The 25,427-nt window shown below is 46.0% G+C and overlaps 1 protein-coding gene across 1 annotated transcript in view; it reads right to left on the bottom strand.

The window, feature by feature from the left end:
• Positions 1–25,427, bottom strand: part of Slc6a11 (solute carrier family 6 member 11) — a 119,238-nt gene that overhangs the window by 42,851 nt on the left and 50,960 nt on the right. The window contains exon 6 of the mRNA XM_052172636.1: positions 15,731–15,865. Within this exon, the coding sequence (XP_052028596.1) occupies positions 15,731–15,865 (135 nt within the window). The remainder of the gene's footprint in view (positions 1–15,730; positions 15,866–25,427) is intronic.

Below are 25,427 nucleotides of genomic sequence, written 5' to 3'. Positions count from 1 at the left end.
AAATTTGGGCAGCACTGGTAGAAGCACAGATAAAAACAGGAGAAGCTTTACATTTTCCTGCATGCCTTTGTGCTTGCTGGCAAGTCTATTTACCCTGGTGTTTCCACTACTGTTGGCTCATTCATTGATAACAGATCAAAGGCCAGAAGCTCCTCAGAACTCCATCCACACCAGATTGGGACCTCTGAGACTCCAACATCATGGGCTGAACAACTACCATGCTGGTGGCCTCTCTGGTGTGAGGCAGTCATTGTTGGATAATTCTGACTGCATCCTATAAACCAATCTAGTAAGTCCCCTTTTAACACATATTCCTTCTTTTGATTCTGTTGCTCTCGAGCAGCAGTTCTTAGCCTGTGGGTTGTGAACCCTTTGGGAGTAGAATGACCCTTTCACAGGGGTTGTCTAAGACCATTAGAAAACACAGATATTTACATTACAATTCATAGCAGTAGCAAAATTATAGTTATGAAGTAGCAATGAAAGTAATTTTATAGTTGGGGTCACCACAACATGAGGATCTATATTAAAGGGTTGCAGTATCAGGAAGGTTGAGAACCACTGCTCTAGAGAACCTTGACTAGTACACTCCTCACTATAGTGATCCCTGGTCACACATATCTGTTGATGATCTGAAAGTTGCCTACGGTGCCAGAGGCACTGAACTATAAATGTGATTTAGTTTCAGCCAATTTAAATGGACATGATTTGTGGTTACTTTACTGGATAGCACAGCTCTAGGGGAGTAGTACCCTAAAGGGCTTACTATATTCTATTGCCAGGAAGCCTGGGGTGCTTCTCTGCCTCCTCCCACACTAGAGTAGGCAGGAAGGCAGGAAGAAGGCCCAAACTCCAAGAAATTCTTGCTTGAAGAGTATCTGTCCTCAGGATGACAGTCATTTTAGGCATGAGCCCTTACTGATTTATCTGACAGGTCTCACCTCCCTGGAATGATCTCTTAGATCAGAAAGTCTCAAATGTCCACCTGTGTGCCAGTCACTTGAGGGCGCTGCTGAAATGCAGTCTTTGAGAGAGCCCCCTCATGATGTCAGCACTTGTGACAAATTCCCAGAGACAGCACGGCTGGCTTGAAAACAGTTTGTGAGCAAAAAAGCCAGTATGAAAAGCCTACATTTGCACCATTCCAACTACAGATCATTCTGGAAAAGACAAAACTATGAGAATAGGGAAAATGTCAGAAGGAGGATGGGTGTGAACAGGCAGAATACATGAATGTTAGGGCAGTGATCTTACTTTGTATGATACTTTAATGTTGAGTACAGGTTCATCACACAGCTGTCCAAACCCACAGAATGCTTAGCACAGAGGGTGCAGGCACCTGCCACTAAGCATGATGACCGGAGTTTGATCTCAGGCCCCACGTGGTGGAAAGAGAGAACTGACTTCCATGGGTAGTTCTCTGACTTCCACGAGTGTACTGTGGTACATGTATGTGTGCACACAAACGAACAAATGATAGTTAAAAGGAAATATCAAAATCTATGGGCTTCAGAGAATATCAGACAGCAAATATGGCTCTGTAATTTTAGGGAATAGGCTGACCTACTAATGACAGAAAACCTGGGGTATTAGGGAAACCTTAATGAGAATTCTGGAATTTTGGTTTCTTTAAAAGCAGATACATATTATAAGACTGTTTTCATTTTTATTCCAGGTGTGAGGCCATGGGATGCTCTGCACTGCTGACTGGTTTGTCTTGTGCTCTAGCAGAGGCACGGTTTTCACAGCTACAGATAGATTCTGTAATTGTATGGCATTTGGAATTCTGGGAATTTTTCAAAAAGTATATAAATGCTAGGGCCCCAAAAGACAGAGTTGGTAGTCATTCAGGGAGGTTGGTTAATAGTTGTGCTCAAGGAAGAAAGGAAGAGAGAAATTAGATTCATAGATTCTCTCTCCCCCTCCCTCCTTCCCCTCTATCCTCCTTTCTCTCCTATATAGTGATAGGAGGTAAAACATGGGGTGGAGACAAAGCGGGGGGAGAAGAACCCACAAAGTAGCAAAGACAGGTTACAGGAAACAAAGTCATTCAGATTTTCTTCTATTTATGTAAGCTTAAAACACCCCAAAAGTAAAATATATTAATGAAAGACCATCCCAAATAAAACCAATTCTGTCTCAGAAAACATAAACTTTATCTACCCACCTGCTCCTCCACCCACTCCCATAGTGGCTAGCCAGTGGCTAGCAGGATGGACACTTGGTCTATGAAAACAGAGCCAGGGACAATACTTCATAAATATGTTCTAAATAAATAAGCTCTTGGAAGAATACAGCCAACAGCAGGTCTGGGGTCATTAGACAGGGCTGACGTACGTCTCTTGGTACCACTGAGCTCATGCCATGAGGGACTGTGGGTGTCTCCTGGAAGTGACCCTACGACCTCTTTCCTGTCAAGCCTTCTGAGCTTCAGCCATAGCCACCTATAATGTCATAGCTGGTATGTTTTGCTCATGGCCCTGCAGCGCTACAAGATCTCCTTCATTCTCATCACCCAGATGCCTACATTGCTAAAACCTCAACAACTCATTGGATACATGGCCCCACTTCTCCCTCCTCCCTGTTATGTCCTTTCTAGACTCCTGAAGAGGCTAATACTATCTGTCTCACCTAGCCTGCCCATAACCATGTGGTCCAGGAGACAAATAAAAATGGGTCTCTGCCCTCTAGGTGCATACAGCAGGACAGTCTGAAGGTGAGAGAGATGACGTTTCTAAGACATAGCCACACAGGAAAGCAAAGAGCAGAATAAAAGCAGTCAACTCCTTAACACACTCTGCCTGGCTTCGCTCAGACTGCCCTGAGATAGACAGCCTTCTAAAATTACAGATCTCTTCACACCAATCAACTTCTCACTCAGGAGCATTCCACACCCACCCACGGGCCACCAAGGGAAGTCTGTATTCTTTGGCTTGACAGCTACGGTCTTTGGAGAGAGTAACATGACCTTTCTTTCTGTAAAGCTACATTACATGTTACGTATGGTTGCTAGTTACCAACGCTCCCCTGCAATCATGTCCCTCTGGCCACTTCCTGCATGTATATAGGCATTTATTCTCTTGATCTATGCCTGATTTTAAACTACCTTTTTTTCCTCCCTCTTCCTTCAGACAGCAAATCAAAGCTCCACAAGGTCTCCAGGACAGGTAGCCAGAAAGAATATTTTATTCACCTCTGACTATTGGTGCTCCTTAAAATAAACTATCACATGGCATCCATGAATCTGCTTCTATCTACCCACCCTTCCATCTGTCTATCCATCCATCCATCCATCCATCCATCCTCCCACTCACCTACCCACCCATTCATCCATCTGCTTACCCTTCTACTATCTATCTACCTATTCATTCATCAATCCATTTGTCCACCCAAACACCATCCATCCAACCACCCATGTACCCAACATTCACCAATTAATCTGCTTATTCATCTATCTACTCAACTATTCAACCACCTACTCATTCATCTAACATTCATCCATGTGACCATATCTGTCTGTCCATTCATCTGTCCATCCATCCATCATCCATCTATCCATATATCTATATGCCCTTTCTACATCCATCAGTCCACCCATCTATCTACTCAACTACTCACCATCCATCTTCCTTCTCATCCTCCACTCATTCATCTGACTTCTCAACTAATGACCACCCATAAAGTCACCTAACATGTATCATCTACTGTCCACCCACACATTTAACTATTCATCATCTGTCTGTCCATCTATTCACCTGCCTATCTACCCATCCGTCTCATAATGATTAGGATTTTCTCATGTCCTGGGCTCTGACCCAAGTGCCAGGGAATCCACAATGGATGACACACAAACAATCTTTGTTTATATAGAGTTGAAATTCTAACTGATGATACTAACCATGGACATATTGATTAATAAACATGAGATTATATCAGGCAGCCACCAACTCCATGAATTAAAAAAACAACAATGGGTTTTTATTCAAGTCACGGTTGAACAGAGAGACCTGATGTCAGAGCAGAATGGCCAGCAGCATATGAGAGGACAGCTATAGGATGGCATAGAGAAAGAATAACTGAGACAGAAGCTGGGATGATGTGTCCCTGGCAGCTGGGCCAGGCCCATTGTGACCCGGGAGTGGGGGCCATGTGAGAGAGGACCAGGTCCTATGGTTATGGTGACTGAACATATTTGCAGATACAGCCAAACGTCTCCTGGGAGTCAGAACTTTGCAGCTAAGCAACACTGCTCTAGACCAAGGAAATAGCTATACTCACCTTCTCCAAGCTGAAACCCAAGGCTTAAAGGGACCCATAGGGAACCATAACTCAGAAGCTTATCACCTCCTACTGAGTCCTGTGAGGTCAGTCTTTTGGAGTCAGCATGTGGCTTCCAAGGGTTGAACTGTGAAAATGTGGGGGTGAACCCTCACAGTGTATTTAGCCCACACAAGGTCCAGCTGACTGTCAGGGACTGAAATAAAATGCATATGAAAACAAAAGCCAGCACTCTTCAGAGGAGGATAACAGAATCTAGTATCTACACCAATTCTGTAACATATAGTAGACAAAAACTATGAGCAACAAAAGCAGATAAGGAAATACAGGCTTTACTCTAGTAGACTTCAGTGACCCTAGATATGTTCAGAGAACTACAGGACACATTCAAAGCACTGAGGCAGGGAGCTGGCGATCCAGGTTCTCCACTGAGCTCCTGCAGAGTGCTGCAGGAAGGCAGCAGGCCCAGTGAGGGGAGGCTGGGAAGCAATAAGTGGGAGCCATGTTGAGACGCTTGCCCCCCACCCCCGCCTTGTTTAGGCTGAACTTGGATCTGCCCAGTGGCTGCCCTCAAAGCAGGACACCAGCAAACCAGAGGCAGCAAAGTCAAAAGAGAATGGAAGACAGGGAGGGTTGGAGAGAGGGATGGAGGGAGGGGGAAGACAGACAGACAAAGTTTGAACACTGGGAAGTGAGTGATGGACCCCACCCCTCCCCTGGCACAGGATGGGACAGTCAGAAGTGGTGCCTGGGTGGTGGTGAAACATTTAGGATCCTAGTAAAGAAACTGTGTGGTGACTTCAGAGTCAAGAAGAGCAGCTGGGACTGGGAAGCCTAGTGGTCAGACATGATGGCTTCAGTATTGTGCCTGCCCATTGCTCAGCTGTGTCACAAGCCACTGGGCTCAGGGATTGCTGTGTGAACTACAGCCCTGAAGTCTCAGCTCCCCCATTTGTAAAATTGGGTTTTAAGTTTATATCTCCTATGAGAACTTTGCTTATAAAAATACCTCAGGGGCTGGAGAGATGGCTCGGCAGACTAAGAGCACCGACTGCTCTTCTGAAGATCCTGAATTCAAATCCCAGCAACCACGTGGTGGCTCACAACCATCCGTAATGAGAGATCTGATGCCTTCTTCTGGTGTATATGTAAATACAGCGTATTTACATATAATAAATAAATTTTAAAACAAACAAACAAAACACTAAAAAACACCTCTACCTCCATAGGCAGAGCACAATGGTTTTCGGAATGATTTGGTGGCTGAGTGAACTGGAAAGAAAAGACAGTCATGGTGACTGGTAGCGTACCTGCTGTCAGTAGATGACAACCACCCATAGTTACTGTTTAGATGGCAAGGCCAAGTGTGTGCTGTGTGATTGGGCCTCACTCCAGCCTCCAGTGTCACTTATGTTGATGGCCATGCCAGCAGCTCTTACCACCAACACTGATAAAACAGCTCAGAGGCCACAGAACCTCACTCTGGGAAGACCTGGGCCCCCATCTCTGTGATGTGCAGAACCCCAAGGAGGAACTCAGCAATGCTGAGTCCATGAACCAAGAAAAGGGAAGATTTCCTGCCTTTGGACATGAGGATAGGTAAGATATATGCCTGTAGGTCAGTTCTAATCCACAGTTCTGGAACCACCATTGTTATTATTGATCTAACCAGGCCTCTCAAAAGAGACAGGAACCTCCTTGAGGATGAGCGCCATGTGTGACAAGATCGCTAGCCCTGGAAAGTAGACAACAAAGACACGGTGCTAGAGAAACCATGTAATGTACAACTAATGTATTCAAAGAAAAATTTAAGGGTCTTCCAGTTTCAGGGAGTGAGCAGGACCTCCACCCCAGTGACATTTCATTATTATTATTATTATTACTATTTTTTAAATGTACCTGCCATCTCTTAGTCAGTGGAGACATGGATATTTTGGTTTGAAAGTGTTTCAGCCCAGAGGCCAGTTTTCATTTTGGGTCTTGGCACAGAACCAGAGGACTTTGCCACCAGGTGGCAGTAATTTCATGTCATCTTCACGGTTCAGAAGACTTTGAACCAGGGTCTTGCCTTCTTAGGTGGTCTGATTTGTCCTCCTGCGGGGTGGGCAGCAGGGAAGGTCCTGTCCCGAGGCCCAGCATTTGGACACCTCATCCTCAGGTTCTGCTCTCTCTGTGGAGGCAGCACAGGGAAGTGGTGCACCAGTGGCCTGCCTGGGAAAGCAGACCCGAGAGTTGGATCTGTGACAAGCCTTTCTGTTCTCGTCCTGAAAACACACACTCGAAACACAATGACAAGAGAGAGCGAAAGGAATCTGGGGCAGGGACAATGTGATTTCCTGCAAGATCCCCTTGGCTCCCCAAAGACTGAAAAGACAGAAAGTGAAAATCTAACAGGGTAAAAATGGAGTTGGAGCACTTCCCACTTCAGGGCTGATGATGAAGACAAACAGAAGTTTAGAAAGTTCTGACCACAGAATGCAAACCGCAGGGCAGGCTGCTGCATCACAGGAGAAACTTGGTTTGTCGGATCCTCGACAAAAGCCCCAGTTCCTAGTTCAAAACTACCCTCCTCTTGGGGTGTGGGGCTCTGACTTGCCCTACTAAGAGTCAGACACAAGCCAACCTGACTCGGGGTCCTACTATGTGCCCGGCCTAGGCAGGAGAAATGAGAAATACAAGGGCTTGGGCATGTGTATGCATCTGTGCCTTGGGGGACAAATATTCTTCCTAAAGGACAGATGAGAACTATGATGCCAGAGAGAGAGAAAGGCACAGGGTTGAAGCCACACAGCTACACAGCAGCAGCAGACTGAGTATTCCAAAGTCACTGCTTCGTGAATGCTCATATGTACTGAAAAATTGGGCCACCATGACACAGGCAGTGAGTACTTCTAGGATCAACTATCTTCCTTTCAAGAAATAGTCACGGATCAATTGACCTCACTATAGGCTGTGCCAGGGACTGGCAATTGAACAGTGGATATAACAGGTATATCCCCTGCCTCACTGAGTCTACACTAGACGGAAGAAATGCAAGTCCTACCCAGAAGCCTTTGAAATGTCATTGATAGTGGAAAAGGAACTTGAGAAGTGACAAGAGATATGGGGTTTGGGGAAGACATGATGGGGTCTTAAATTCTGGGGTCCCTCTGTTGACTACAAGTAGCTGCAAACACACCATTAAAATTTTAAAACAATGTCTTAGTCAGGGTTTCTATTCCTGCACAAACATCATGACCAAGAAGCAAGTTGGGGAGGAAAGGGTTTATTGAGCTTACACTTCCACGTTGCAGTTACTAAAGGAAGTCAGAACTGGAACTCAAGCAGGTCAGGAAGCAGGAGCTGATGCAGAGGCCACGGAGGAATGTTTCTTACTGGCTTGCTTCCCCTGGCTTGCTCAGCCTGCTCTCTTATAGAACCCAAGACTACCAGCCCAGATATGGTACCACCCACAAGGGGCCCTCCCCACTTGATCACTAATTGAGAAACTGCCCCACAGCTGGATCTCATGGAGGCACTTCCCCAACCAAAGCTCCTTTCTCTGTGATAACTCCAGCCTGTGTCAAGTTGACACACAAAACTAGCCAGTACAATTGATCCCTTGTCAACTTGACACACAAACACATCACTATTAAGCCTCAACCCTTACTTTCTTATTCATCCCCAAGATCTAAATAACTTTAAAAGTCCCACAGTCTTTACATATTAAAAGTTCAATCACTTTAAAATGTCCAATATCTTTAAAATTCAAAGTCTTTTAAAAGTTCAAAGTCTCTTAACCACTAAAATACTTTCTTCCTTCAAGAGGGAAACATATCAGGGCACAGTCACAACCAAAAGCAAAACTCAAACTCTAATGGTTCAATGTCTGGGATCCAATTTACAATCTTCCGGGTTCCTCCAAGGGCTTGGGTCACACACCCTTTTCCAGCTCTGCCCTTTGTAGCACACAGCTTGTCTTCTAGGCTCCAGCTGCCTGTACTCCATTGCTGCTGCTGTTCTTGGTGGTCATGGCATGGTACTGGCATCTCCAAAACGCTGCTATCTTCCACTGTAATTAGGCTTCACCAATAGCTTCTCATAGGCTCTCATCAGGGTGACAAGCCTCTGCTCCTATGCATGACCACTTCAAGTCCTGGGCCATAAATTGCAACTGAGGCTGCACCTTCATCAATGGCCTTCCGTGGCCTCTCACTGTGCCAAGAGCCTCAGCTGCTCTTCATGACCCCTTCATGCCTTCAAAACCAGAACCATCTGGGTGACTCTTACATAGTACCAAGTCCAGCCACAGTACAAAATACAACTGTGGCTATCTCTGTGCTCTCAGAAAACACTTCCAAGAAGATTTCATCTCAGTGATGCTGGTCTCTTCTTAATCACTGCTAATTTCTTAGCTCCAGCTAACCAGCATCAATAGTCCCAGTAACATATAGGTTTGCTTTACTGGTTCTGGTATCTTGTTACTCACAGCTGATTCTTCAGCCCCAGCTAACCTAAACCACAGAATCTTCACAATCAAAACACGGCCACTGTAAGAGTCTTTAATCTTCCCTCTGAAATTTCACAAGCCAGGCCTCCATCTTTTGCACTGTTCTTAACATTGTCTTCCAAGCTCCTACAGAACTTTCCACCAAGCTCTTAATATTCTAATGACTTTTCTAGCTCAAAGTTCCAAAGTCCTTCCATAATCCTCCCCAAAACATGGTCAGGTTGTCACAGGAATACCCCACTATGCTGGTACCAGTTTGTCTTAGTCAGGGTTTCTATTCCTGCACAAACATCATGACCAAGAAGCAAGATGGGGAGGAAAGGGTTTATTGAGCTTACACATCCACGTTGCAGTTACTAAAGGAAGTCAGGACTGGAACTCAAGCAGGTCAGGAAGCAGGAGCTGATGCAGAGACCATGGGGGGATGTTTCTTACTGGCTTGCTTCCCCTGGCTTGCTCAGCCTCCTCTCTTATAGAACCCAAGAGCACCAGCCCAGGGATGGTACCCACCCACAAGGGGCCCTCCCCACTTGATCACTGTACTGGCTAGTTTTGTGTGTCAACTTGACACAGGCTGGAGTTATCACAGAGAAAGGAGTTTCAGTTGGGGAAGTGTCTCCATGAGATCCAGCTGTGGGGCATTTTCTCAATTAGTGATCAAGTGGTGAGGGCCCCTTGTGGGTGGTTCCACCTTTGGGCTGGTGCTCTTGGGTTCTATAAGAGAGCAGGCTGAGCAAGCTGGGGGAAGCAAGCCAGGGGGAGCAAGCCAGTAAGAAACATCCCTCCATGGCCTCTGCATCAGCTCCTGCCTCCTGCTTGAGTTCCAGTCCTGACTTCCTTTAGTGATGAACTGCAACGCAGAAGTGTAAGCTCAATAAACCCTTTCCTCCCCAACTTGCTTCTTGGTCATGATGTTTGTGCAGGAATAGAAACCCTGACTAAGACAATCACTAACTGAGAAAATGCTCCACAGCTGGATCTCATGGAGGCACTTTCCCAACTAAAGCTCCTTTCTCTGTGATAAGTCCAGCCTGTGTCAAGTTGACACACAAAACTAGCCAGTACAACAATTTCCACAGCTATCTTTTTCTTCCCACAGAAAAGGAAGTAGCTCCATTTTACTGATGATGAAACTGAAATGGTTCCAATGTTCCAAAGAGGGAAGGCAGAGCAGTGCTATCTCCATCCCCAACCTGCATGCACACTATGCACAGAGCGGGACAGAAGGACCTGCTATGGAGTTCCAGATGGAAGATGACCTAAGAAGACAGGTGAGGGCCAGCGAGGGTCAGATGCAGTTGCCCACGGGCTTTGGCACTGAGAATGAAGAGAAAAGGTGAGTGGCCAGGCTGAGGCACCTCAAGACCTGATTGCCTGGTCTCTCTCTGCTGCAGACTATAGACCCCATGGAGGGACATAAACCTCTCTGATCTCACCCTAGCCTGTTTTCCTCTCTCAGAGGTAGACTGGGGGTGGCAGGGGATGGCCTGATTCTCCTCTCCCCGCAGTCTGAGGACTCCAGGGACCAGGATTGAACACTCTGCAAATGGCTGGGCCCAGGCCTGCAGCCTCTTCACAAGAACTCTCAGCAGCTATTCTGTAAGACTTTGTAGACAAATGAATGGTTCATGAGACCATCATGATTCCTAGCTAGGAGAGACATCCTGTCTGCCCCTCATTTCCTCCCAATTGCTCAGCCTTCCCATGTCTGGATGGAAAACTTGGGGCCGAGGGCTCAGAAGCTGGAGACTTGCCTGACCTAACAATGCCTTAAAATTCTAGATTTTCTCTGCCTTCCCACTGTCTCCTCCCTGGCTCTCAGAACAGATCTGGATAGTTATGGAGTGAACTTTTATTGGTTCATGGCTGAAGGAAGCTCCAACACTGTAGCTTCAAGATCTTCTTCGAGAAATAGGGTGACAGCCAAATGCCAGTTCCAGTGATGACTTCTGGGAACTTTTCCTTGTGGCACAACTTAAAGTGCAAATGGGAAACTAAGCCAGGATCATTCATTAAACCAACATAGAAAAACCTGGCCTTACTAAAGGAGGCACTACTAGACTTGACAGTCAGGACATTACCAGACTGTTAAATAAACAATTTTCCAAATATCAAGAGTTCTTGTGTTTGTTAATAAACACTAATAAGGCTGTGTTTGCTTATTAATAAATACTAGTAAGATTGTGTTTGTTCAAATGACACAAACAAGCTGAGTGTGACCTTGAAGATGGGCAAGGAAGGCCTTCTGGTGGGAATGACCTAAGACAGGTTCAGCCTTGTTTTTGAAATAAAAAAGGGAGAGATGCAGAGAACCTTATTGGGGTGCTGTGCTGCCTGGCAGGAACTTCACATTGACCAAGGACAAAGGCTTCAAGCAGGAATCTGACTTTAGAGCATAATAGGGAAGTAGGTTAAGGTAGGAATTTTAATCTTATGGTGGACTGAGAGAACAGCAGGCTTCAGGCAAGATTTTGGGCTTAGATAAGGAAGTAGGCTCAGGTACTTTGGTCATTCTGACAAGGCCTTGGAAACAACTGTCACAGGACTTTGCTTATTGCCTTGACAATTTTTGTGTTTATTGTCTTACTTGTTCCTCATTGTACTACATTCATCTTAATGCCTGCATGTAATTAAATTGGTATAAAAATGGATTGGAAATTATTAAACCTGCCTTCAGTCTAAAAAAAGAAGTGTTCTAGTTCTTACATTCAGAGAGCAAGCATTTACTGAGCACCTGCGGTGTACCTAGCATGGGCTAGCCTGGGTGTGGGGATAGTGTGGGCAAGGCTGATGGGGACCTTGCTCCTCAGATGCCTTCTTGTTGAACACAGCAGCTACCCCCACCCCACGCAGTATATTTGTCTCTTCACCTCACTGTCAACCCAGAACCTGCCACCATCTCTTGGATTCCGGATTCTGGTTTTTCAATTTATTTTACAGACCCTCTATCAAGTACAGGGTCAGCAAATAGCTGATAAAAGAAAAGGACACTGTACAAATAAAACTCACACCTCTTGTACATGCACATATGTATGTATAAATATTCCACAGTCAATATGGGTCCCTGAAAACTGGGCATGAGGCACAGGGGTGGCCCTCAGTGGCAGATGTCAAGAACCTTCCTGAGGAAGACATGTTATAGCTGAATCCTAGAGGGTGAGTGAATGTTAAGGTAAGAAGGAGTTAGGGACAAAAGGAAAGTTGTCTGTAAAGAGACAGCATGTGTAAAGGTCCTGAGGCAGAAAGGATACTTATGTCTGAAGCCCGGAAAGAGGCTCTTATCTTGAACAAACGGAGAGCTAGAAAGTAGGATAAGGATGAAAAAAAAAAAACAGCATGGATACAGGTCCCAGAAGTCTTGGGGGCCCCATCATTTGGACTTACTCAAGTAACCATGAGCACCCCAGAAAGGATTTAAGCAAAGAGCTGCCAATCAGATTCATATTTCAAACTGCTGTTTGGCTGGCTGGCCAGGGAGTGGTCTGGAGGAGTCGGGTCATTTCTGAAAACCACTGAGGGGCCAATCCTACTTTTGTGTGGAGACAGCAGTTGCCTGCACAACACCAGGGACACAGGGTGTGTAGAACAGAAAAGACACAACAGGATTTTATAAGCAGTGAAGCATTGGGTGTTCCCAGGGTGCTCTGGGGCAGAGGTCAGCAAAGACTAAAAGGTAAATGCATGAGTTGTGCAAGTCACCCTTGGGGAAGTGGGCCAAGTACAGGTGTGGCTGGAGTCTGGGACTCAGGTTTTAGGATGCTCTCTATGTGTCCAATGATGTAGCAATTTCATTTGCCAGGAACACATTGTATCTATGTGTATAACCATCTCTGAGCCTGGGGATTCTTCAGTGACTGCCTGAGTATGTGGGTGGTTGTGGGATCCCCAATCCAGACGTCCACACAGGGTGTTGCTATTCAACTCTTTCTTTGCCACACCAAAGCAACACTGCAAGCCTTCTCCAGAAGCAATGTAAAAACAGACAGAGGGCCGGAACTGAACCTAGGCTGCAGTTTGCTAGGCTATACTCTCACAAAATCTACCTGGGAAAACCACCAGCTGATTTCAACCTTTTCAGGGCACTGATGGAGAAACTGAGGCTCAGAAAGAGACCTGGGAAGACAGTGGGAACCTGAAATGGTCAGGAAAAGAGCTAAGTGGATTTCTGGGCCTTGGGTTCAATCCGTGTTTTCAGCCTGTGTGCCCATGTGTATTCATCTGTGTGCAAATGTATGTACATATCCATCTGTGTATAGATGTGTGCTCACATGCATGTGTTTCTGTGTGTACATATATGTGCATGTGTGCATCCCATGTACAGGTGTATTGGCTGGTTTTTTGTGTCAACTCGACACAAGCTGGAGTTATCACAGAGAAAGGAGCCTCAGTTGAGGAAATGCCCCCATGAGATCCAGCTCTAGGGCATTTTCTCAATTAGTGATCAAGGGGGTAGGGCTCAGCCCATTGTGGATGGTGCCATTCCTGGCCTGGTAGTCCTAGGTTCTATAAGAAAGCAGGCTGAGCAAGCCAGGGGAAGCAAACCAGTAAGCAGCACCCCTCCATGGCCTCTGCCTCAGTTCCTGTCTCCAAGTTCCTGCCCCGTGTGAGTTCTAGTCCTGACTTCCTTTTGTGATAAACAGTAATATGGAAGTGTAAGTTGAATAAATCCTTTCCTCCCCAACTTGCTTTTTGGTCATGATGTTTTGTGCAGAAATACAAACCCTGACTAAGACAACAGTATATTTGTTTCCTATGTGTGCATGTGTATGCACTTGTGTATCTGTGTGATCACATGTGTGCTTGTGAGCATTTTTATCTCTGTGTATGCAGGTTCAGGTGTAAGTGTCTGTGTGCCTCTGTGTTTGTTCATCTGTGTGTACATGTGTGTCTCTGTATGTATATGTATGTTGAGGTCTGCATCTGCATGCATCTGTGTATGAGTGTAGTGCTCTGAGGAAGTGACAATTGGATATCTCCAGCCTTTTCCAGATGCCAGACTCATCTGAAGCTCCTCACCTACTTCAGTGTCCTTCAGCCGTCCCAGGCCTACTGAAAGGGAGCCCCTGGAGCCTGTATCTGTAACACCTTGATGATTGTCAAGGTCTAGACATCATGGGGGATGATTATGGTCTCTTTGTTGGACCTTAAGTCCAGGGAGGAAGAAGGGGGTGTCTCCATCAGAGGAGACAGACAGGAGCCTGCTTTGTATTGACACAGGACCTGTAGACCTAACAAAACGAAGACCGAGCCATGATAGGAAGTGTGCACCCCAAACTGCCTGATTAGTCCCTGCTGTACAGCTGATGTTGGCCAGGGCAGTACGCAGGAGCCAATTCCTTTCTTCCTGAGGATCCTTCCTGTGATTTGGAATGTGATTCGGTCACCAGTAGCATTCAGAGGCATAGCAAACTGGCAAAGATAAGCCGGTGTCCCAGTCCACTGGCCTCATCATTTCCTGTCACAGACACCTCTGAGTTGCAGTAAATAACCCATGCTCTGCAAATCTTTCTACCTACACTCCTCAGACAGAGGGCACCAAAAGCCACAGGCTTGAAATCAGGCACCAAATTCTGACTGGAAGCGAGACACCAGTTCCGTGTGATTCGTGTGTGTTTGTTTCTATATAAAATGGGCATTTCCTGGTAGACACAGTCAAATCTGAGCAAGCGGCTTCTTAGACTGGCATTCCTGCAGAGCTGGGCATACCCTGGGCATTTCCCAGTGAGGTCTAGACTAGTGTCAGGGAAACTCCCTGAAGGCTTCAGGCATGCGGTGCAGGTTGCGGGCTTGGCTGATGAGGACTCTCTGTTTAACATACTCCTGGACACTTTATCCTGAGCAGATAGAGGGGCTTGGGCATAAACACTTGTTACTCATGACTAGAATAATCCAGGCCTGACTAAAGGCGAGCTTTCTCCAATTTTTTATGTGGAGGTGAGGTTTGGGTATGAATGAACTATTTACCAAGAAAGCCAGTCACAGTAAAGATCCACCTTCTCCCCAAGACACCCCATGATGGGTCTGTGACATCAGGCAGGGAAAAAAAGTAGATTTGTAATTTTAACCAATTCCTAAGTGAAGTTTAACGTGTCCTTTGCTTGTGACCATGAGTGTTGTCAACAAGTCACAGACTTCTCATGAAGGAAAGCCTAGATTCAATGGTGGTGTGGCTAACTCAAATATCTATGGAGAGATGGCTCAGTGGTTAAAAGCACGTATTGCTCTTCCAGAGGACTGGAATTCAGTTCCCAGCACCCACACCAGGCAGCCTACAGCATACAGTTACTGGAGTAACTCTAGGTCCAGGGGATCTGACACCTGTGCCCTCCTCCACCACCTCACATACATTCACATACATGGCATATACAACATACACATGATTAAAATTAGTTCATTAAAATTAAAAACAAATAAATAAAAATACAATATCTATGATGAACGTTGCCTTAAAATCATGATACTGGATGATCACATGAGTGATCCCACCAAAACCCAAAACATCCCTGATCCCAACACTCAAAATATGAAACTTCTGGAATGTCAATATAATACAGGTAGAAAAGCTCACAGCAAGAGATTTTGTTTCACAGACAAAATAACTAAAAACACATACATAAGATATCCATGAAGCAAATAAATCTCATGCTTACTTACAATCAGGCACTGTCTCTGAGATGCTCACCAGATATATGTGAATATTCCTAAAACCTGATGTGTTTGATTCCAGGCATCCCAGGTGGGATTCTATGCTGAAGGCACTCCCCAAGAAGTGTCCCTGTTACCAGGCCACGTAGCTACCTTTAAATGTCCTCCAGCTGCACACTTGCTTTCCTGTGTGTTTAATTAATGCATCAGTAATTATTATCCCGAGGAAGCCACAAGCTTCCACCTACTTACCTGGGGGTGAGTGGATCAGCCTCAGTGGCTGGTGGGTGACATTGTGCTTTGAGCTGTGGCCCTTACCTGTGGATCAGAGAGCCGGGAGAGGTCAGGGTACAGATAGAACTTGATGCCTTCAGAGGCGCCTGGCAATGTCACCCCTCGGATCAGGAGGATCAGCAGCATGATGTAGGGGAAGGTCGCAGTGACATACACGACCTGCCCGGGAGAAGAGAGACAAGAGGTCGGCAGGGGTGGTAGTGGTGAAGTTATTTCACTCAGCACAGCTCCCGCTCTGTGTTGTACTCCATCCTTTACGGAAGCTGCCCTGAAACTAAAGAGATGCATGGACCATGCTCTCTCTACCCTTCTGCATAGCCCAGTCTTGGAAAGACAGTTGGCTCTGAGCATCCTCTGGGTCTTGTTTCCATAGCTGCCAGTAGACATGGATGCTCACGCCTCTCGTATCAAATGGCCCGCCCGGTGTCTGCAGAGGATGCCACAATTCTCTGTGTCATCCCTTGACAGCTGACAGCATCCGATACAATGCAAGCACCATGCAATCAGCACCCTGCATTATCTAGGGAACAATTACAAGGAAAAAAAAAGTCTATTCATCCAGTTCTGATGCAAACATCCACTCATGATTTCTATCTGGGTTTCTTTGAATTCACAGATGTGGCTCCTATGTGACGGTACTGACAGGAAGTAACTTAAACTAGAGTCCTAGAAGCAAAGAGTGGGATGATCGTGCCTCCCTTGTCATCTTTGTCACGTTGGGTGTGACATCCCTGTCAATCAAGAGGAACATGTGCAGGAGATGCATCCTCCAAGGTTGTATATGGTTGGCAACAATATGCTCTTTAAACCTTGAGAGGGAAGATTCCATGTTAAGATTCTTACTGCACAAACAGATTTAGAAAAGGAAGGAAGGAAGGAAGGCCTTACCAAGAATCGAGGGTAGAGGGGGCACATGCTCACCTGCATGACTCACACTGCCTTAGTGAAGTGTATACGGAGGGCATATGAGGAACTTGCCAGCAGTGGGTTTCAAACTCACCCAAAGACATAGAATGATCACAACCCTGTACCTGGGGCTCTTGGAAAGAAGTTTCTCAAAACACTTCCATGTGGGTCACTTGCTAATGTTGTCTATCTGACTCCACTCATTTCAAACTGTGTTTTCTTACTATGTGGGGTGTGCGCATGGCACGGCATGTGTGTGGAGGTCAGAGGGAAAATTTCAGGGCCCAGAGCTTTCCTTTCACCCTGTGGCCCCCAGGGATCGAACTCAGGTTGTCAGGCTTGGCAGCAAGCGCCTTTTCTAGCTGAGCCGCCTTGCTGGCCCTCCATTTCGTCTCTTTTAAAACCTGGCCAGGACTCTTAAATCCATTTCACAATTCATTAATGGTCTAAGACCTGCAATTTTGAAAAGAACTGTTCTTAGTAAAAAATCTTTTCTTTTTATAACCAAAGATAGGCTGGGACACGGGTAGGAAAGGAGATGGGAGGTAGAGGCAGAGAGTGGGAGAGGAAGCTGAGGGGGCAGCAAAGATCCCACACTGGTTTGGAACCCTCTAGGTCTGGTCTGCTTGGAGGCAGATGCTTGAACCCAGAGAAGCTGAGAGAGGCTGAGCCAGTAGAGACAGTGTGCTCAAGGACACATAGCCCTCCTGGAGACCCCTGGCCCAAATGCTGCTCACACAGAGCTGGCCATCCATACTCTGGACCTCAGCCCTGGGTCCCCACATAGGTGCCAGCCCTCTCCAACTGGAGGACCCTGCAGGACTCAGAGTCCTGCCACATTTGACCCTTTCTCCTTTGTCATTTTCTATTCTCTAATCACTTGCATGACCCTTGTTGGGACCTCCCCACTTCTGTTTAGAAGGGAGCTTGTCACCATTCAAGGGCCAGGGACATTCTTAGATTCCAGTTTAGCTCTGAATAGCCCTTGGTGCACACAGAAGCAGGACACTGGAGGGCAAGCATGTAATCTGAGTAGGCTGCCTCTGCTACTGCCCCTCATTCCTGTGCAAGCTGGGTGGGCTTTAGCCAGGGTTTCAGTCCTTCACACCTTTCCTTCATCCATGTCCTCCCTTCCTCGTTATGCATGCACTCAAAACACTGAAGCCATTCCTGTGCAGTCAGTACTGAGCTATGCCTGGGTACTGAAAATTCATCCAATGGGCCTCTTTGTTCCAAGAAGCTTCCAATTGGTTGAAAAGACAGACATAGAGACAGATAATACATTCAGTGGTGGGCACAGAGACATGGCACCCATGACAAGAGCATTCAGAGTAGACTTCTCCAAAAAGGTGAGCCAGACATTGGATCCTAAAGGTGTAGGAGCATAGCATATGAAACTGGGTGTGGAGGGAAGAGGGAAATAAAATTTCTACTGCATGTCAGGCATGCATGGCACACATACATATACACACACACACAAATGTGTGTGCATGCATGTATTCACACACAGGCACATGCACACACACACATGCATATGTGCAAATATATATACATATACATACCTGTACACATGTATATACACAAATATACACAAGCTCATGCCTGCACACAGACATGCACTGCATATGCAGACACATCGGACACACATGCACATGATAGCAGTACTGGCTTTGCTCATTCTACATGTCTACACACTGGATAAGAGCAGAGGGTACTCTGGGCAGAAAGAGTTATCTTTTATATAAGAAGGAGGAGAGAGAGCACAGTAGCCTGTACAAAGTCACTCAGCTAATAAATCATAGCGAGGCATAGAATCTTAGCAAGGTTATCTTACTTCCAAGGTCACCTATTTGAACATTCCAATATTCCACTCATGAGATCACGACATTCATGAAAATAACTAATTATTTCCCTCATTTGAGAGAAGTCCTTTCATTTTGTTACCACAAAGCACAGGTTTAAACATAGTTCTCAAACAAGAGGACACAAGGATCATCAAGAATGGTGACAATGCATCATCTAGACACACCTGGAAGGTTTCTGTGGTGCTACCTATGGTCTTCAATGATAGCTCACTTAGCTCCTGGTCCACCAATGCCTGCATTGCAGCTGGCAAATGAGCAATGGGCTCCCTGGCATGTTGTATTGCCGATTCATTCTCAGACTGTCATATGCAATGCCTCATTCAAAGAAAGAGTATGCAAATCAGACACACAATTGGAGTAGGCAGTCAATATTAACAATAAGAAAAGGATCAGCCATGGCTGTGGTTCATCACTGGCCAGCAAGCTGACTGCTCTAAAACTCTCCTCTTTTATATAGCTTTATAGACCTTGTCTATGAGATATTCAACATTGCACAAATATTCTCTAAGGAACATTTTTTAGGGCTGGAGTGATGGCTCAGTGGTTAAGAGCACTTTAACTAGCTGCTGCTCTTCCAGAGGATCCAAGTCAAGTTTCTGCACTGCTCACAACATTTTTATCTTTCAAACTCCCCCAGAGCATCTCACTGTGGGCTCAATACTAAATGGCTTTTCTAGTCCAAAGTTCCAAAATCCTTCTACAATCCTCCCCCAAACTTGTAAGAAATACCCCACTCCTGGTACCAATGTGTTAGTCAGGTTTATATTACTGCCATGAAACACCATAACCAAAAAGCAAGCTGGTGAGGAAAGGGTTTATTTAGTTTATGCTTCCACATAGCTGTCCATCACCAAAGGAAGTCAGGACAGAAACTCAAGCAGGCCAGGATCCTGGAGGCAGGAGCTGATGCAGAGGCCACGGGAGAGGTGCTCCTTACTGGCTGGTTCCCAGTACTCATAATCAGGTGGCTCACAACTGTTTATGATGTTAGCACCTAGGAATCTGACACCTCTGTCCTCTGAGGGCACTTGCACTCATGTGCATGTACCTGCATGTGTGTGGATGTGTATACCTACCGAAACCCCCCACATCTATACATAATTTTAAAACATGAAAACCTTTTAAATATTTTAAAATATTGATTTATTCATTTATTGTATTGTGTGGGTGGGGATATGGGTATGGGTGTATATAGGGATATAGAGGGGTATAAGTCAAAGAGCCATCTACAGGAGTTAGTTTTCTCCTTTCATCACATGGGTCCCTGGGTTTGAACTCAGATTGTAAGGTTGCAGCAAGCACCCTTGCTCTCGAAACCATCTCACTGGCCTCTGTATATATATACTTGGTTCTTTCGAGTATTATTAGGACAGCTCAAATCTACAAGTCAGGTGGAGGGTAACAACCTAGCTGCCATCAGCTCGAGTAACAACCTACTAACCATGTGCCAATCAGATACAGTAGCCAGGAGTTGCCATGTCCCATATTTCTTTCTCCAGCTTAGCTGCCATGAGTCCTTGTTCACACAGTTGTAAGATGAGAATGCAAAACATAAGGAAAACTCACATTCATGGGACATTATTATCCCCAGCTTGCAAGACCACTTTGATGAGGCTGAATTTGCCAGTTTCCCTATGTTGCCTTTACTGAGTAGATAGGGTCACTGGGGAATCCTTCATAGAATCACTTAAGACACGACCTAGTATGCCCTCTGTGCCCAGGCAGTGTGGATGACAGACTGAGCTTCATCCTGGTGGTGGGGTGACCCATTAAATGGCTGATGGTTCTGAGTGATGATTCTGAAGCCACAAAAGGAGCTCCCAGAGGACGCTGAGCTTCTGTATTGCGTTAGCACAGCTGAGTCCCCTAACAGTGTCCATACCTTCATCTTTACACTTTTAACAAAACTATAAAAGATTGATAATATGCAAATGAGTTGTCCACAGACCATAGAGTGGGCATGTTTACTACCAGAATGAAACCACTGGCTGTCATGTGTTACCTAAGACTCACTCCTAAGCTAAAGTGCGAGAGCTTCAATAAGAATATAATGGGTGGTTTGGGGTGTCATTATATAATACACACAGGGGGTGAGTGGCATCGAAGTTGAAATGCAACATCTCCCCAGTTCCCTTCTCTTGTGATTCCACTTTTGTCTCTCCTGGGTATTTGTGTTATCTTTGATTCCCCACCCCCACCCCCACCCCAGCAGCTGGTAGCTGTTGCTGTATAGATCTGTCAAGGGATCACCCATGAATGACACATGCCAGCACCCACTTCTCTTAGGCACTTGCCAGACACTACTAATCAATCACAGCATTCCTTGCAGCTGAGCCTGCTGGCAGCCTCAAAGCCCTCCATGCAATTCTCCAGCTGTCATCCCTGACCTAACTCCACATATCACATACGCATTTCCAGTTTCCTGCAGGTCAGTGGATGTGTAAGATGCAAGTCTAGTCCTTAAGGAAAAACTTGTGTGCCTGTGTGTTTGAGTCTGCTGGAGTCCTGATACTGCATGGCAGCGTTAAACAGGTAAAAATGGCTGTTGAATCAAGCACTTCCCAGGTCTCTGAGATGTATCTGTAAGTGGTTTGGAGACAGGAATCCCTGGGTAGGTGAAAATGGCAGAGGGCAGGGATGTGGGATGGGCAAAAAAAAAAAAAAAAAAAAAATGTCTTCTGAACATCTAGAAGCTTCCAAGTGGTCACAGGGGTTGATGGGGAGGTTGGCCTCTTTCCTCAGCGGTTCCCACAAGCCATCACGCTCAATTGCCACCACTTGGTTCACTCACTATATTCTGCACTCACAGCAAGGGTCCCTTGGTCCCTTCCTTCTGGGTCACTGTGACAATCCTGTGCTGTCCACACTGCTGCCCAGGTTCAGAAGCAAAGATTTGGCTCATCTCTGTCCTGTGAGCCTCAGCCAGCAGCCCATGCTCAAGGTGGGGTGGAGTGGAATGGTCGAGCCTTGGTGGCTAGTGTTAGCATCCAACCCTGCTTCTTGCTGTGTGACTTGGCAGGTCTCCACCCATCCCCACCGCCAGTTCCTCACTGCTAGGGAGCATGCCAGGCTCCTCCGAGTCCCCTTGCCTTTTCCCAGCCTTCCTTTGTCCACAGAGTCCATCGCCAGCTCAAGGCCACCCACAGTGTTCACTCTCTGTGTGTCTGAGTCCCCACACAGCTGGCCGAGCTTCCTCCAGGTCACATGTTCTGCCCTCCACCAGGATGTCTTTGTCCCATCTCACAGCTCTCTCCAGAAGCAAAGGCTCACAGTGGCTGACTTGAAATACCCTTTGCTCACCTCAGCAATGAACTCTTACCTCACAAACAAAATTGCCAGCCCTGATGTGGTTATAAGGACTGCCACAACCTGACTCAACGCCTGCTATCCACCACTTGAATCCACCCCAGCCCTCTCTCTAGCACTAAATACTATGGTTGCCTTGCCTCAAAAGCTCATTTATGACTTCTAAAATGGAAGGATGAGCTTTGATGTTTGACTTCTAATGCTGTACTCACTGGTCCCAGAGCACAGAGAGCTCTGGGTTGAAATGGGTACAGTCACCATTTGTTGGGTAGGAGAAACACAAACTTAGAGTAGACTGACAGCCATTTAAAATATAGTTTTGCACCAGGTCCACGGGAAACACCAGAGCCTTGTGAACTGATGTTTGGTGAATATTGGATTTTAGGAGGTGTGTTTATAGGGAAAGTCATCACAAGGGATTTTCTTGTAACAGATTCCTGTCCCCACACACATACACTGAGAGTCAGGGATCTTGTGATCAAGATGCTCCCTGGCAAAGAGCAGGGTTCCTTTGAAGTCATCTGGGGATCCAGGATATGTCTGGAAGAGGGAGGAGTTGTTCATAGCACTGTGCCTTGCTGAATGATGGGTGACTGAGACAGGTACAATAAGTCCTTTGACAAGGTAGCACCCAGTCAGGCTGTTCCTTGATGTTGCCAGCAGTAGTTCAAATTCATGGAGGTGAATGTGGAGGAGGGTAGGTCCCATTTGTCAGCCGCCTTAGGCTTAGGCTGTGAGGCCTCCCTGCCCAGAGCTCACCCCTAGGGTAATGAAGAGTTTCACTATTGTTGAATCCCCTTGCATCAGGTCACCGCCTTCTGCACAGAAAGGTCGCATAATTGTGGTAATTACACTGTATCCTGTCTTAATTGACTCTAATTGCTCATTTGCATCCCAATACTGGAATCCTGGGGTGCTTTTCCCCCTACTTCCAGGACACAGCTATTTATTTCATAGCAGAGAGACTGTCTGGTCACTGGGAATGCCACAGAGTTTGCAGAAGGGCCTCCCCTCCCTAAGTTTTTCAGAACAATGGGGCAAGTTATAAAGTGGAGTGTTGTTCAAATAGCGTTTAGAAAGTGGATTGAAGTGGGGACAAGGCCTCTGTCCCCAGGGTCAGCAGATACAGACTGCTCAGCTCCTCAGGCAGACGCCATTCCCCACTGAGGGAGAAGTTATGACACAGGATAGACAGGGACAGATGGGCTAATTCAAGCTTCCAATCTTTGTTATTTATCTGAATCTTCTTAAAGGCAGTATGACTTTTATGTTACCAAACATGACAAGGAAACTTTGAACTTCTGCCAGACAGTAAACCATCTCTAAGCCCAATGGGTTGGTGACACAGAATTAACTGTGGTGAAATAAGATGAGAATAAATGTTGGCTGTTCTTGGGGGTGCTCTGTTTGTGTCTAAAGAAAGTCTCAAAAAACCAAAAAAATAAAAAATTGAAAATTGAAAAGAAAGAAAGAGAAAGAGAGAGAGAGAGAGAGAGAGAGAGAGAGAGAGAGAGAGAGAGAAGCAGGCTTAAGAGGGACTAAACTTAAACCAGCTCTTCTCTGGACTCTGCCAAGGCACCCATCCCACAATGTAACAAGGATCTTATGTGCCTTTCCTGCAGATAAGATTATTCTGGGGTTTGCTACCAGTAGAATTCCTTCCATATTTGTAGCGAAAGACCAGTCAGATGCTACCTGAGGCCCTCCCCACGTCTCACTTTCTAAGACTCCAGTCCTTTGTCAAGTGCTCTCCCTCCCAACAACCAGGACTCCTTGGAGCTCTCCAGGGTCCTGACGCTGATTTAGGTTGCACTAACTGCCCGGAGCCTTGGACCATTGCTTCCATTAGCTGAGCACCTGGGTACCAGAGATGGCTCACGCTGTTACCTCTAACCTGCCTTCAACACCACTTACGCGGGGTTCTCTTTATACTTTCAGACTGGAATCTCCAAGATGTCTTGTCCTGGCGCACAGCTGGAAGCACTCAGAAGTTTGTCCTCTCTGTGCTGCATTGCAGCTTCTGTTCTTAACCTGGAGCCTCTGACTTGACAAGATTTTGACAGAAACTCATCATTACCCATGACCTACAGCCATGGCAAGCCCATACAATCCCCCGCGCCCATTTCTCTTCCCAGCTGGTCATCCCGGCATATCTCCCTGCCCTCTGGCCTAGAAAGCACAGCATCAGAAATCAAGTCATTAGACAAGCATTCTTTTGACTATTAACAGATCATTGTTACTCTCTCTCCCAAAGGACCACTCTCAGATTTCCCAGGGAAGATTATTCTAACCTTTACCAAATAGTCAGACTTACCCTCCACTAAAGACTTGTTGGGGTTTGAGAAGACATGAAGAAGATGAAAATCTGAAAAAATGGAAACTCCCATGGACATAGTTGGCTTCCCACCTTGTTTTTAATACTTTAAGAGATGTTTTCCAAGACTATTCTAAGAAAATTTGTGTATGTTGGGAGAAAACATACTCCTAAGTGACTAAATCTAAATTGGGTAGTGTCATGTTTTCACAAGACAGAAGGGTATCTCCCTAGAGAGGCAATGGTATTTTAACAGGACAGTGCTATTTGCTTAGGCAGATGAAGAGAGATGATTGTTAAGCAACAACTGACAAATGGTGTTTAATAGCAGCACAGACCACCTGATTGTCACCAAACACTGTGTCATTATAAGATGCATGTTTCACACTGGCATCCCTAGACAGGTTTCAGGAGGAGGAGAAAAAGAGTCTGTGGGACAGCATCAGAGCAGGCCCCAGCTGAGTGTGGTGAGCAGAAGTTAGAACTCACTGTAAGACCATGAGGAGGCCCTAGTATCTACTCCCTCTTCTGCAGTAACTAGACCCTGGTTCAGGGTGTGTGTGCACGTGTGTGCGGGGTCACTGACAGGTGTGTTCCTTAATCACTCTCCACTTTCTTTTTTAAGATAAGGTCACTCACTATGAAGGTCTGTTATTTGGCCAGCAGGCCTTAGACACTTTTTTTTCTGCCTTCCTGGTGCAGGGTTTGCAGCATACAACACCACACCAAGGCTTTCAATGTGGGTGCCGAGATCCAAACTCCTTATTGACTAAAAAATCCCCCCAGTCCAAGACTCCTCATTCTTAACAGAACTTACGGCTGCCTAACCCCAAACCCCTCCCTCACTGCTAGGTAGACATGTGATAATAGCTGATCAACAAGACACAAATGAAGGTGCAGTGCTCCACTTCCAGATCATGCATGAGAAAGAAAGGGCTAGATCCTGCTCTTCCATCTTGCCTTTGTGTGGTCTTAAATGAAGACGAGATCTCTTAGGTTATGAAGCTGTGGGCAGTACCCTAAGATAGCCAGGACTGAGAACAGAGGGCTGAGCTCCTAAGTCTGATCCATCAGGTGTGAGAGAGGGAATGAGACTTAGTCCAACCGAGAATCTAAATGTCTAGCCACCAGTTGCCTCTCTGACCTGGCATAGGTACTGCTGTTCCCATTTTGGGTGGGTTTGAGTTTGGGTCTGGATCTAAGTCTTTTGTTAAGTGAGGACCCATATCTCCCTTCACAGACACACAGAGATGCTGAGGATGACCATCAGAAGCAGGCCATTGAGAGTGACCATCTGCTACTTCTGGAATCAGCCAGGAATATCAACAAA

The sequence above is a fragment of the Apodemus sylvaticus genome, chromosome 2 (assembly GCF_947179515.1).
Source record: "Apodemus sylvaticus chromosome 2, mApoSyl1.1, whole genome shotgun sequence".
Classification (NCBI taxonomy): domain Eukaryota; kingdom Metazoa; phylum Chordata; class Mammalia; order Rodentia; family Muridae; genus Apodemus; species Apodemus sylvaticus.
The sequence above is the reverse complement of the archived record's forward strand: the minus strand, read 5'-3'. Positions and strand labels throughout refer to the sequence as shown.